The following is a 13,224-nucleotide window of genomic DNA, read 5'->3' on the forward strand; positions in this document are numbered from 1 at the left end:
AAACTATAAAATGAATTTTATGTATTATACTTTACTGAATGCAACACAGTAAGTGAGTAGTATTTAACGTAAAGTACCATAGTATTTGTCAACCCTGAATTACACCATAAAAAGTTACAAAATTCTACCTGTTCTTAATGGAAAGAAAGTAGGAGTTGGTGCTGATTCAAGAATGGGTGAATTTGATCAGTTGATACTGAAAAGAGATAAAGATAAACTGAGTATGAGGATTAGTCAAGAAGTGAGAATATTCTCAGAAAGAGTAACATAAAACCTTCATTAGCTAAAAGAGTACCTGAGCAAGTTTAAATTCTTTTATCTTCCCATATTTATTTAACTGGGAAAAATACCTTTGAAATCAGTAACAACCTTAAAAGGAAAATAAATCTTTACATATTGATTACTATGGCTAATGAAGAATGGAGTACACTAGATTTAGACATTAATTAAACCCAGTATTTAAAAGTAAAAAAGACTTAAATTTTACTAAAGAATTCCCATCTTTTCTCTAAAGCCATAATTTTGTAGTATGTCTTACAAACAAGCTAATTTGCTCATGAATATCTGTAAAATGCATTTCTTTGTTAAAAAAACTAAATAAATCACGAGACTTCACATCATTTACTTTCTATAAATTTCATTTTATTACCTTTGAGGAATGAGTGGAACCCACAAAGTCTCACTGGTATGTATTTTGATTATGTTTGATTTACTCAGGTGTAACTGCATTAGTTACAGTGCTTACCAACATTTGTCTTCCAGTGATTCTTCCAATAGGAAGAGCGATGAGTTTAGTTCATAATTTTGTCATTACAGTCTCAAATTTTAAGCCAAGTGAAGGCATTTGGTTCCACTCAGCTGGACATACTAATTATACGCCTGTCATTTATATGAGACCAGTCTAGATGTATTTGTCTACTTAAGTAATTGTTTTAAGGGAAAACTGATAACAATGAAACCTGCTTAATAATTAAATAACAAATTTATACAGTATTCAGAATTAACTCTTCCTAAATACTATTTTACTTTTTGATTTCTACAATCAGCACATAGATGATCATTAACAGCTCAACACTATTAGTATAAATATGAGAAATCTACAACACAGCTAACTAAGCTAACCCAGATATATGAGCATTCAGACAGAATAGTAAAAAATACTCTCTCAGGAATCCTAATTGAGACTAGTTCTTCTGAAGATACTTTTTTTTTTTTTAAGTATGAATACTGTCAAATTCCATACTATCCTCCCTTAATAGGTGGGATTCTTATACAATTTGAAAGTATTCATCATTTTCAGTTTTTGGTGTTTGACCTGGGAAATAATGAAATTCTTCTGTGAGGAAACAATTCTGTAAATTTTTAAAACCTGTTCTATTGTGTTCAAGATAAATTTTATTCAAAAGGTTCAGGAAAAAAGAAAAAACTCTTAAGAGATTTAAAAGTAAAAGTTGTGTAAGGGAAGAGAATTATTATGTAACATTGTAAGCTAAAAATTTTTGCTTATAACCAGGGAGCTTTGAAAGGAAAATAAATGAGCCAGGAAAAGGTTTGAATACTTAAAATAAATACATGGCATATACTTTTTTTTTCTGACTTGAAAATTTAAAAAATTAAGAGAAAGGGAAAGGGTGGTTTAAAGCCTTCTGTGATATTAGACTAGTTCTGTTTCAGAAGACAGACAAGCTAATTACCAAGAGCAGAACAACTTGCCACCAGTTCTGATATCATGACTCTCAATTAGGGCAGAAGCAGGAAAATACACTATTAAAGACTTTTAATGTCCAAGTTACAAATTATTCCTGAAAGTCTATGAACAGGCCCAAAACATAAGACAAAAAGGAGGAAAAAAGAAGCCAAACATTAAGAAAGTGAAAAAACCAAATAAACATGAACTTCCCTTGGGTAGAATAGCGTGGGTCTGCTGCAGGAGTCTGTCAAGTTTAGACACTGAAAAAATGGGGTCACAGCCCTGAGATAAAAATGGTAGTTCACAGTCAGTGAACACAGAGTTCAGATGGAAACCAGGGAGACAAGCATGACTGACTTGCTTTTCTGTGAAGCTCACTGAAGAGTAGGAGGGCACAAACTTTCAGCTCCAGGGGCTAGAGATCAGGGCTCCGCCATTTTCATCCACCCCCATTGGTGCTGAAAGCCTTCAGGGAGCAAAACAGCGACACACAGTACAATCCAGAGCTGCTTACACTGAGCATGGCCCCCTGGCAAGGGGAGTGCAATTCCACCAGGGGAAAGGAACCTGAGAATCAGTGCAACAGGCCCCTCCCCCAGAAGACCAGCAGGAATATTCAGCTAATACCAAGTTTACTAATAATAGAGAACTGCAAAACTTCAGCTCCTAAGGAAAACAGTTTATACCATTTGTGTTTTTTTCTTATTTTTCTTATTATTCTTTAGGCTTTCAGTTTTACATTTTTCCCCTTTTATTTTATTTTATCAATTCTTAAAGTTTTTTTAATTTTTATTTTCACATTTATGTTTTATATATATATTTCATTTTTGGTTTAATTTTCAATTTTATTTTTGTATAAATATCAGTTTTTCTTTCCTATTTTGGGATCTTGTTTCTTCTAACAAACGGACCAAAATAAAACCAGGATCTAGTTTATTGTTGTGTTCTGTTCTACTTCTTATTTTAATTTTTTCTTTTTTTTTTCTGTTTTCTTCTGATTTGTTTAGTGTGTATTTTTCTGGTGCTGTTGTTGATATTCTTGCACTTTCTCTCTTTCACCTATTCTTTTCTGACATAATGACAAGATGGAATAACTCATCCCAAAAGAAAGAATAGGGGGCAATACTCACGGCCAGGGATTTAATCAATATAGGTATAAGCAAAATGTCAGAACTAGAATTCAAAACAATGATAATAAAGATACTGGTTAGGCTTGAGAAAAGCACAGAAGACATTACAGAATCCCTTACTGGAGAAATAAAAGAACTAAAACCTAATCAGGACAAAATAAAAAAGGCTATTACTCAGATGCAATAAAAAATGGAGGATCTAACTGCTAGGATAAATGAGGCAGAAGAGCCAGTGATACAGAAGACAAAATGATGGAGAATTAGGAAGCTGAGAAAAAGAGAGATTAACAGCTATTGGATCACAAAGGGTGGATTCATTAGATCAGATATACCATAAAGCAAAATAGAATTAGAATAACTGGGGTCCCAGAATAAGGGGAAAGAGAGAGTTGGACAAAAGGTTTATTTAAACAAATTATAGCTGAGAATTTCCCTAATCTGGGGAAGGAAACAGGCATTCAAATCCAGGAGACACACAGAATCCCCTTCAAAATCAATAAAAACAGGTCAACACCTTGACACATAATAGTGAAGCTAGCAAATTTTGGAGATAAAGAGAGAATCCTGAAAGGAGCTCTAGGCAAGAGATCCTTAACCAACAAGGGTAGTAACATAAGGATGGCACCAGTCCTGTCCACAGAGACCTGGCAGGCCAGAAAGGACTGGCATGATATATTCAAGGTGCTAAATGAGAAAAATATGCATGCAAGAACACTTTATCTAGCAAGGCTGTCATTCAAAATAGGAGAGATAAAGAGCTTCCAGGACAAACAGAAACTAAAAGAATTTGTGATCACTAAACCAGCCCTGCAAGAAATATTAAAGGGGATTCTGTAAGCGAAGAGAGAGCCCAAAAGTAACAAAGACCCAAAAAGAACAGAGAAAATCTACAGAAACTGACTTTACAGGTAATACAATGGCACTAAATATGTATCTTCCAATAATTCCTTTGAATGTAAATGGAGTAAATATTCCTATCAAAAGACACAGGGTAGCAAATTGGATAAAAAAAGAAGACCCAACCATATGCTGTCTACAAGACTCATTTTAGACCCAAAGACACCTCCAGATTGAAAGTGAGGGGGTTAAGAACCATTTATCATGCTAATGGACATCAAAAGAAAGCTGGAGTAGCCATCCTAATATCAAACTAGATTTTAAACCAAACACTGTAGTAAGAGATGAACAAGGACACGATATCATAATAAAAGTCTACCCAACAATAAGATACAATTGTAAATATTTATGCCCCTAACTTGGGAGCAGCCAATTATATAAGCCAATTAATAACAAAATTAAAGAAACACATTGATAATAATACAATAATAGTAGGGGACTTCAACACCGCACTCACAGCAATGGACAGATCATCTAAGATCAACAATGACACAATGGACCAGATGGACTTCACAGATATATTCAGAGCATTCCATCTTTTTATTTTTATTATTATGTTAATCACCATACATCACATCATTAGTTTTTGATGTAGTGTTCCACGATTCACTGCTTGCGTACAACACCCAGCACTCCATGAAGAACGTGCCCTCCCCAATACCGATCACTAGGCCAACCCATCCACCCACCCCCCTCCCCGCTAGAACCCTCAGTTTGTTTTTCAGAGTCCATAGTCTCCCATGGTTCATCTCCCCCTCCGATTTCCCCCCCTTTATTCTTCCCCTCCTGCTATCTTCTTCTTCTTCTTTTTTTAATATATAATGTATTATTTGTTTCAGAGGTACAGGTCTATGATTCAACAGTCTTACACAATTCACAGTGCTCACCATAGTACATACCCTCCCCAATGTCTATCACCCAGCCACCCCATCCCTCCCACCCCCCACCACTCCAGCAACCCTCAGTTTGTTTCCTGAGATTAAGAATTCCTCATATCACTTAGGTCATATGATACATGTCTTTCTCTGACTTATTTCCATCTTAAAGTAACAGAATACACATTCTTCTCGAGTACACATGGAACATTCTCCAGAAGAGATCACATAGTGGGGTCTCAACCAATACCAAGGATTGGGATTATTCCCTGCATATTTTCAGACCATAATGCTTTAAAACTTGAATACGATCTCAAGTGAAAATTTGGAAGGAACACAAATACATGGAGGTTAAAGAACATCCTAATGAAGAATGAATGGGTCAACCAGAAAATTAAAGAAGAATTTAAAAAATTCATGGAAACAAATAAAAATGAAAACACAACTGTTCAGAACCTTTGGGATGCAGCAAAGGTGGTCCTAATGGGAAGTACATAGCAATACACGCTGTTCTAAAAAACAGGAAAAGTCTCAAATACACAACCTAACCTTACACTTAAAGGCACTGGAGAAAGACAGCAAATAAAGCCTAAATCCAGCCAGAGAAAAGAAATAATAAAGATTAGAGCAGAGATCAGTGAAACAGAAATCAAAAGAACAGCAGAACAGATAAACGAAACTAGGAGCTGGTTCTTTGAAAGAATTAACAAGATTGATAAACCCCCCACCAGATTTATCAAAAAGAAAAAAGAAAGAACCGAAATAAATAACATCATAAAGAGAGAGATCGTAACCAACACCAAAGAAATACAATTATAAGAGCGTATTATAAGCAACTATATGCCAACAAATTAGGCAATCTGGAAGAAATGGATGCATTCCTAGAAACATATAAACTATCCAAAACTGAAACAGGAAGAGATAGAAAACCAGAACAGAGCCATAACCAGTGAAGAAATTGAATCAGTAATCAAAAATTTCCCAACAAACAAGAGTCCAGGACCAGATGGCCTCCCAGCGAAATTCTACCAAACATTTAAAGAAAAATTAATACCTATTCTTCTGAAGCTGTTTCAAAAAATAGAAATGGAAGGAAAACTTCCAAACTCATTCTATGAGGTCAGCATTACCTTGATCCCCAAACCAAAGACCCCACCAAAAAGAATTACAGAACCATATCCCTGATGAACACAGATACAAAAAATTCTCACCAAGATACTAGCTAATACGATCCAAGAGTACATTAAAAGGATTATTGAGGTGCCTGGGTGGCTCAGTGGATTAAGTGTCTGCCTTTGTCTCAGGTAATGATCTCAGGGTTCTGGAATCAAGCCCTGCATTAGGCTCCCTGCTCAGTGGGGAGTCTGCTTCTCTCTCTCCCTCTGCCCCTCCCCCCTGACTTATGCTCTCCCTCTCTCTCAAATAAATGAAATCTTAAAAAAAAAAAAAAAAAAGATTATTCACCACAACCAAGTGGGATTTATTCCTGGGCTGCAAGGGTGGTTCAACAACTTCAAATCAATCAGTATCATACACCACATTAATAAAAAGGACAAGAACCAAATGATCCTCTCAACAGATACAGAAAAAGCACTTGACAAAATACAACATCCTTTCTTGATTAAAACTCTCCACAGTATAGGGATAGAGGGAACATACCTCAAAATCATAAAAGCCATCTATGAGAAGCTCACAGTGAATATCATTCTTAATGGGGAAACAGGTTGCTGCCTGAGTTCTCCCCTTGGATTTTGATGGATTAGTTGACCATAGTTTTGTAAAAAGCTGTAATCATCAAGACAATATGGTACTGCCACAAAAACAGACACAGAGATCAGTGGAACAGAATAGAGAACCCAGAAATGGACCCTCAACTCTATGGTCAACTAATCTTCAACAAATCAGGAAAGAATATACAATGGAAAAAAGACCATCTCCTCAACAAATGATGCTGGGAAAATTGGGCAGCCACATACAGAAGAACGAAACTGGACCATTCTCTTATACCACACACAAAAATAAACTCAAAATTGGTGAAAGACCTACATGTGAGACAGGAATCCACCAAAATCCAAGAGAACTCAGGCAGCAACCTGTTTAACCTTGGCTACAGCAACTTCTTGCTAGACATGTCTTCAAAGGCAAGGGAAACAAAAGCAAAAATGAACTATTAGGACTTTATCAAGATAAAAATCTTTTGCACAGCAAAGGAAACAGACAACAAAAGTAAAAGACAACCTTCAGAATGGGAGAAAATATTTGCAAATGTCTTATCAGATAAGGGGCTAGTATCCCAAATCAATAAAGAACTTCTCAAATTCAACACCCAAAAAACAAATAATCATGTCAAGAAATGGGCAGAAGACATGAACAGACATTCTCCAAATAAGACATACAAACGGTCGACAGACACATGAAAAAATGCTCATCATCACTCAGCATCGGGGAAATACAAATCAAAACCACAATGAGATACTACCTCACACCAGTCAGAATAGCTAAAATGAACAACTCAGGAAACAACAGATTTTGGTGAGGATGCACAGAAAGGGGAACTCTCTTACAAAGTTCGTGGGAATGCAAGCTGGTACAGCCATTCTTGAGAAGAGTATGGAGGTTCTTCAAAAAGTTAAAAACAGAGCTACTCCATGACTTAGCAATTACACTACTAGGTATTTATCTAAAGGATAGAAACATAGCACTTTAAAGGTGCACCTGCTCCCCAATGTTTATAGCAACAATGTCCATAATAGCCAAAAATATGGAAAGAGCCCAGATGTCTATCCACAGATGAAGATGTGGTATACATATACAATGGAATGCTACTCAGCCATCAGAAAGGATGAAATCTTACCATTTATACTGAGGTGGATGGAGCTAGAGGGTATTATGCTAAGTGAAATAAGTCAGTCAGAGAAAGACAATTATTGTATGATTTCACTCATATGTGAAATTAAGAAACAAAAAGATTATCAGAGGGGAAGGGAGGGGAAAATAAAATGAAATCAGAGAGGGAGCTAAACCATAAGAGACTCTTAACTATAGGAAAACAAACAGGGTTGCTGGAGGGGAAGTGGGGAATGGGGTAACTGGGTGATGGGCACTAAGGAGGGCACTTGAAGTAATGAGCACTGGGTGTTGTATGTAACTGATGAATCACTAAACTCTACCTCTGAAACTAATACTATGTTATACATTAACTGAGTTTAAATAAAATAAAAAAAATTACTCTAAGAAGCAGTATAGTATGGTTAATAAAAGTGTAGACTCTAGAATCGGATTGACTGGATTCAAATTCTGCTTCTTCCTGCGACAAGTTCTGTGACCTTGGGTAAATCATTTACCTTTTTCGTGCCTCCATTTCCTCATCTGAATAATACAGAAGACAATTGGCCCAACTCACAGAATTGTTGTTAGGGTTAAATTAGGTTAATCCAATTAAAGTACTTAGATATTTAATAAATGTTAGTTATCACTATTTTAAAAATAAATGTTAACCCTAGAGGGAAGTTCAAGGTTCTACCTAAATAGAGCAGCAAAAGTGTAGTTAAGTGCAAGAATGAGGCAGGGAAAAGCTTGAAAACGGTGGTTAATATATGAACTAGGACTCAAAGGATGAAGAAGCATTTAACAATGGCAAGGCCACTTCAGGTTAAGGGAAGAGTTTGTGCAAAGGCACAAAGGTGAGAAAAAAACACAATAATATTAAAAATAATATTTTGTTATATGTAGTATCAATACCCAGTGTATCGGCAATGGTATTCTTATTGTCAATAGGAGCTTCCATTTCTTATATGATTAACTCTTTGCCAGGCATTGTGTGTTAAATGTTTTATAAATATTGAATCTTTACAACAGCTCTAATTCATTTATATCCACTGGCATGCAACATTTCCTAGGAGCTCAATACTATCATTATTGAATGTCAGGGCACTATTTTCTTTATTGTAAGATAGGAAAAAGCCGATAGTTTTAAGGCTGGCACAGTATGATGATGATTTATGACTAGAGAAAGAAAAGTATATGAGGGCAGCATTTTTTTTTTTTTAATTTTTAGCATCAGCACAGTGATATGCTTTATGGGTCCTGAATCAGAAAAAAGTTATGTCTGAATCCCTGCTCTGCCACTTACTGAAATATGTGATTTTAGGTAATCTAATTAAACTCCATTAGCCTTAGTTTCCCAATCTATAGAATGGAACTAATGGTACCTACTTCATAGGATTAAGAAATGCATGAAATAACTAATAGGAGTACGTACCCCATTACTCCCAGCAAATATGTGATGATAGCTGTTTTTGTTGTTGTTATTATAATTATTAATATATTTCAAAGATAAATATCACCATATGACCTTGGACAAATGATCTTGCCATCTCTGTGGTTCCTCTAGGCAGGCCTAAATAAGACCTATACAGTAGTCTTCAATCAGTAGGAAGATTTTTCTGAATAGGCTGATGTGAAGAAGAGGTGTAGGGATGGGAGAGTATACACACACATAAATAAATGAATTAAGTAGGAACAGAATCCAGATGACAAAGAAGGAAGGAGCCATGTGAGAAAAGATACTGATTGTTATGTTGCAGGGAAATTTGGAAAAGCAGTTTAAAATTTCAGGAAATATTTACCAAAGTAGGAAGATTTGAGAATAATGAAGATTAAGGAAAAATAGTCAAATTTAATGACCACATGAAACATTTTTATATCTTAGTGGCCTGGAAATATACACCTGAAACTGGATTCAACTGAACATAATCAAAATTATAACGGTTAAATATACGGTATAGTATGTCAAATTGTGATCACACTATTATACATTTATGCAATATGATCCTTTATGCTTGTGGCATATCTACTTAAGTCTAATTTTAATTCACATTGCAGAAAAGTCAGCAAATCAAGATAAACAAACAGAAAAACGTGCCAGTTACCTGTATTCCCATCATTTAGGGATAACCATTGCTGCGACTATTCTGGCATATACTCTTCGGAATTTATTTGCATAATATGCTGATGTACTAATACATGCACAAATGTGTGTGTGTGTATAAACATGAATATATTCATCCTTCGCAATAAAAATTAGCTCAAAAATTTACTCATAACAGAAAACTTATATAAGCAAACCTTACATTATCATTATAATATGAAACAGCAAAGAACCTTATATACCATTATTTTGCCATAAATGGAGTTTAATTAGATTACCTAAAATCACATATTTCAGTAAGTGGCAGAGCAGGGATTCAGAAATAATTTTTTCTGACTCAGGACCCATAAAGCATATCACTGTGCTGATGCTGAAAATTAAAAAAAAAATGCTGCCCTCATATACTTTTCTTTCTCTAGTCATAAATCATCATCATATTGTGCCAGCCTTAAAACTAATGGCTTTTTCCTATCTTACAATAAAGAAAATAGTGCCCTGACATTCAATGATGATAGAATAAAAAGACTGTTTTCACTGTTGAGGGTCTTCTAACATACAAATTTTAGGATTGTTTCTTGTAGATCTGTGAAAATACTGTTGGAATTTTGATGGGGATTGCATTAAATATGTATATTACTTTGCACAGTATAGACATTTTAACAATATTTGTTCTTCCAATCCATGAACATGGAATGTCTTTCCATTTCTTTACGCCATCTTGAATTCCTTTTATCATTGTTTCATAGTTTTCAGAGTATAAATCTCTCATATCTTTGGTTAAGTTTATTCTTAGATATTTCATTGTTTTTGGTGCAACTGTAAATGGGACTGTCTTCTTAATTGCTCTTTTGGCTGCTTCATTATTGGTGTATAGAAATGCAGATTTCTGTACACTGATTTTGTATCCTGCAACTTTCTTGAATTCATTTATCAGTTCTAGTAGTTTTGGGTACAGTTTTTTGGGTTTTCCATATATAGTATCATGTCATCTGCAAATAGTGAAAGTTTTACCTCTTCCTTACTGATCTGGATGCCCTTTTTCTTTTTGTTGTCTGATTTCTGTGGCTAGGACTTCTAGTACTATGTTTAATGTAGTGGTAAGAGTGGACATCCTTGTGTTATTCCTGATCTTTGGGGAAAAACTCAGTTTTTCACCATCGAGTATGATGTTTGTTGTGGGTTTATCATATAAGGCCTTTATTATGTTGAGGTATGTCTCCTCTGGACCTACTTTATTGAGGGTTTTATCATGAGTAGATGTTTTACTTCATCAAATGATTTTTCTGTGTCTATTGAAATGATCATATGATATGTATCCTTTCTTTCACTGATGTGATGTATCACATTGATTGATTTGCATATAGTGAACCACACTTGGATCCAGAAATTCCATATGATCGTGATGAATGATTTTTTTAAGGTATTGTAGGAGTTGGTTTGCTAGTATTTTGTTGGGGATTTTTGCATCTATGTTCATCAGAGATACTGGCCTCTGGTTTTGTTTTATTGTGGTGACTTTATCTAGTTTTGTTATCTGGGTGATGAAGCCCTCATAGAATGAATTTGGAAGTTTTGCTTCCTGTTCTATTTTTATAATATTTTCAGAAGAAAAGGAATAAACTTTTTTTTAAATGTTTCTTAGAAATCACCTGTGAAGCCCTCTGTTCCTGGAGTCTTATGATTATTGATTCAATTTCATTGCTGGTAATCAGTCTGTTCAAATTTTCAATTTCTTCCTGCTTCAGTTTTGGTAGGTTATATGTTTCTAGGAATTTATCCATTTTTGCTAGGTTGTCCAATTTGTTGGCATATAATTTTTTGGGACTATTCTCTTACAATTGTCTGTAATTCTGTGGTATTTTAGTTGTGATTTTGTTTATTTGAGTCCTGTTTTTTTGATAAGTCTGGCTAGAGATTTATCAATTTTATTTAGTTTTTCAAAGAACCAGGTTCTGGTTTCATTGATCTGTTCATGTTTCTATATCATATATTTCTGCTTTAATCTTTATTTCCTTCCTTTTGCCAGTTTTGGGTTTTGTTTGTTCTTTTGGAGGCTCCTTTAGGTGTAGGTTAGGTTCTTTATATGAGATTTTATTTTGCTGCTTGAGGTAGCATGTACTGCAATAAAGTTTCTTCTTACAACCACTTTTGCTTCATCCTACATGTTTTGAACCATTGTGTGTTCATTTTCATTTGTTACCATGTATTCTTTTATTTCTTCCTTGAATTCTTCATTAACCCATTTATTGTTTAGTAGCACATTATTTAACCTCCATGTATTTGTGCTCTTTCCAGATTTCTTCTTATGGTTGATTTTCAGTTTCACAAAATTGTGGTCAGAAAAGATGCATGGTGTGGGACAATGGCAGTGGAGTATAAGGACCCTAGGATCACTTTGTCCCACAAATACAAGTAGCTAACTACCAAATCACCCTAAGTACTCCAGAAATCACCCTGCAGACTTACAGAACAAACTCCACAACTAAAGGCAGAAAAAAGGCCACACAAAAGAAGGTTGGAAGTGCAGAGACATATTTTGAGAGAGAAAAGGATTTTGGATGCTACGGTGGGGAGGGAGTAACAGGTGCAGAAGGTCGAGAGATGGACTAACACACAGGGGAGCCCATGGGGAAAACAAATCCCCATAGCAATTGGCTTAGAGTGAGAAGAGTTGAATTTCATCAGTCCTTGCAACCAGCAGGGCATAATTCTATAGTTTTAAAGGTAAGTGGGCTTGGCTGGGGGAGAACTGGAGGGCATTGCGCTGCTGTTGGAGAAGGCAGTACAAACAGTCCACGGACATACAGCATGGAAAAAGTGATCTGAAGAGCCCCTGAGCAACAGAATGGGCAGGTTATCTGCTCATCTTGGAGCATATCCTAGAGAGGCAGTGTTCATAGACTCCCCTCTGGGAACAAAGAACTAGCAGGTGCCATTTCCCTCCCCAACCCCTCAGCAGAAGAACAGAGCCACCTGCTGGAAGTGGCACAGTACTGACACTGGAGACCTAACTTGCTTGCATCAAGCCCTGCCCCCGAACGCCCAGTGCTCCAGTGGAACCAACCTTCCAAGTCACTAGCATCAGTCCCAGAGAGGGATGGTCCCTACCCCAGAAGACCGGCCCAAATCCCTGCCCACACCACAACTCCACACCCAGGAGTTCTGAAGGGGCTTGGTTCCAGCAGCACTGCTGAAAGGTCTCATTTCACAAGCAGACCAGAGCACATCTAACTGAAACTCGCCATATTCAGAACAAGGACCAAACATTATCCACAACAGGCAAAGCAAGCCTCCACTGGCGAAGGCATGAAGGATAAAGTAAACACAAGAGCAGAGCACATAAAGCAGACAATGGAGACATTCCCTGAAGCACCAGGCCCTGGGTAACAGCAGAAACTGCACTATGGGCACCACAGGACTTCCTCAAAAGGACATTACCCTGAAGAACAGGAGACACAGTTGACTATCCTAACACATACAAGAAGGCACAGACACTTACACAAAATGAGAAAACAGAGGAATTTGTGACAAATGAAAGAAAAGGACAAGACTATAGCCAGAGAGCACTGCAAAGCACTCCAGGACCTCTTCCTCATAAAGCCACTATTTTCAAAAGCAGAAAATATACCTCACTTTCTTAACACAAAGAAACAGACACAGAGAGGTAGACAAAATGAAGAAACAAAGAAACTCATCCCAAAT

The 13,224-nt window shown here is 36.1% G+C and overlaps 1 protein-coding gene across 5 annotated transcripts in view; it reads right to left on the reverse strand.

Moving 5' to 3' along the window:
* CHM (CHM Rab escort protein) overlaps window positions 1–13,224 on the reverse strand; it is a 208,851-nt gene that overhangs the window by 31,599 nt on the left and 164,028 nt on the right. Inside the window, exon 13 of one of the 5 annotated variants that reach the window (XM_073880937.1) lies at window positions 129–196. The exons of the other annotated variants lie outside the window; for them this stretch is intronic. Coding sequence (XP_073737038.1) covers window positions 135–196 — 62 coding nt within the window. The 3' untranslated portion in view covers window positions 129–134. The remainder of the gene's footprint in view (window positions 1–128; window positions 197–13,224) is intronic. 5 annotated transcript variants of the gene reach the window in all.

The sequence above is a fragment of the Callorhinus ursinus genome, unplaced genomic scaffold (genome assembly GCF_003265705.2).
Source record: "Callorhinus ursinus isolate GAN/ISIS: 27379988/994484 unplaced genomic scaffold, GSC_fseal_2.0 scaffold40, whole genome shotgun sequence".
Taxonomy (NCBI): Eukaryota; Metazoa; Chordata; class Mammalia; order Carnivora; family Otariidae; genus Callorhinus; species Callorhinus ursinus.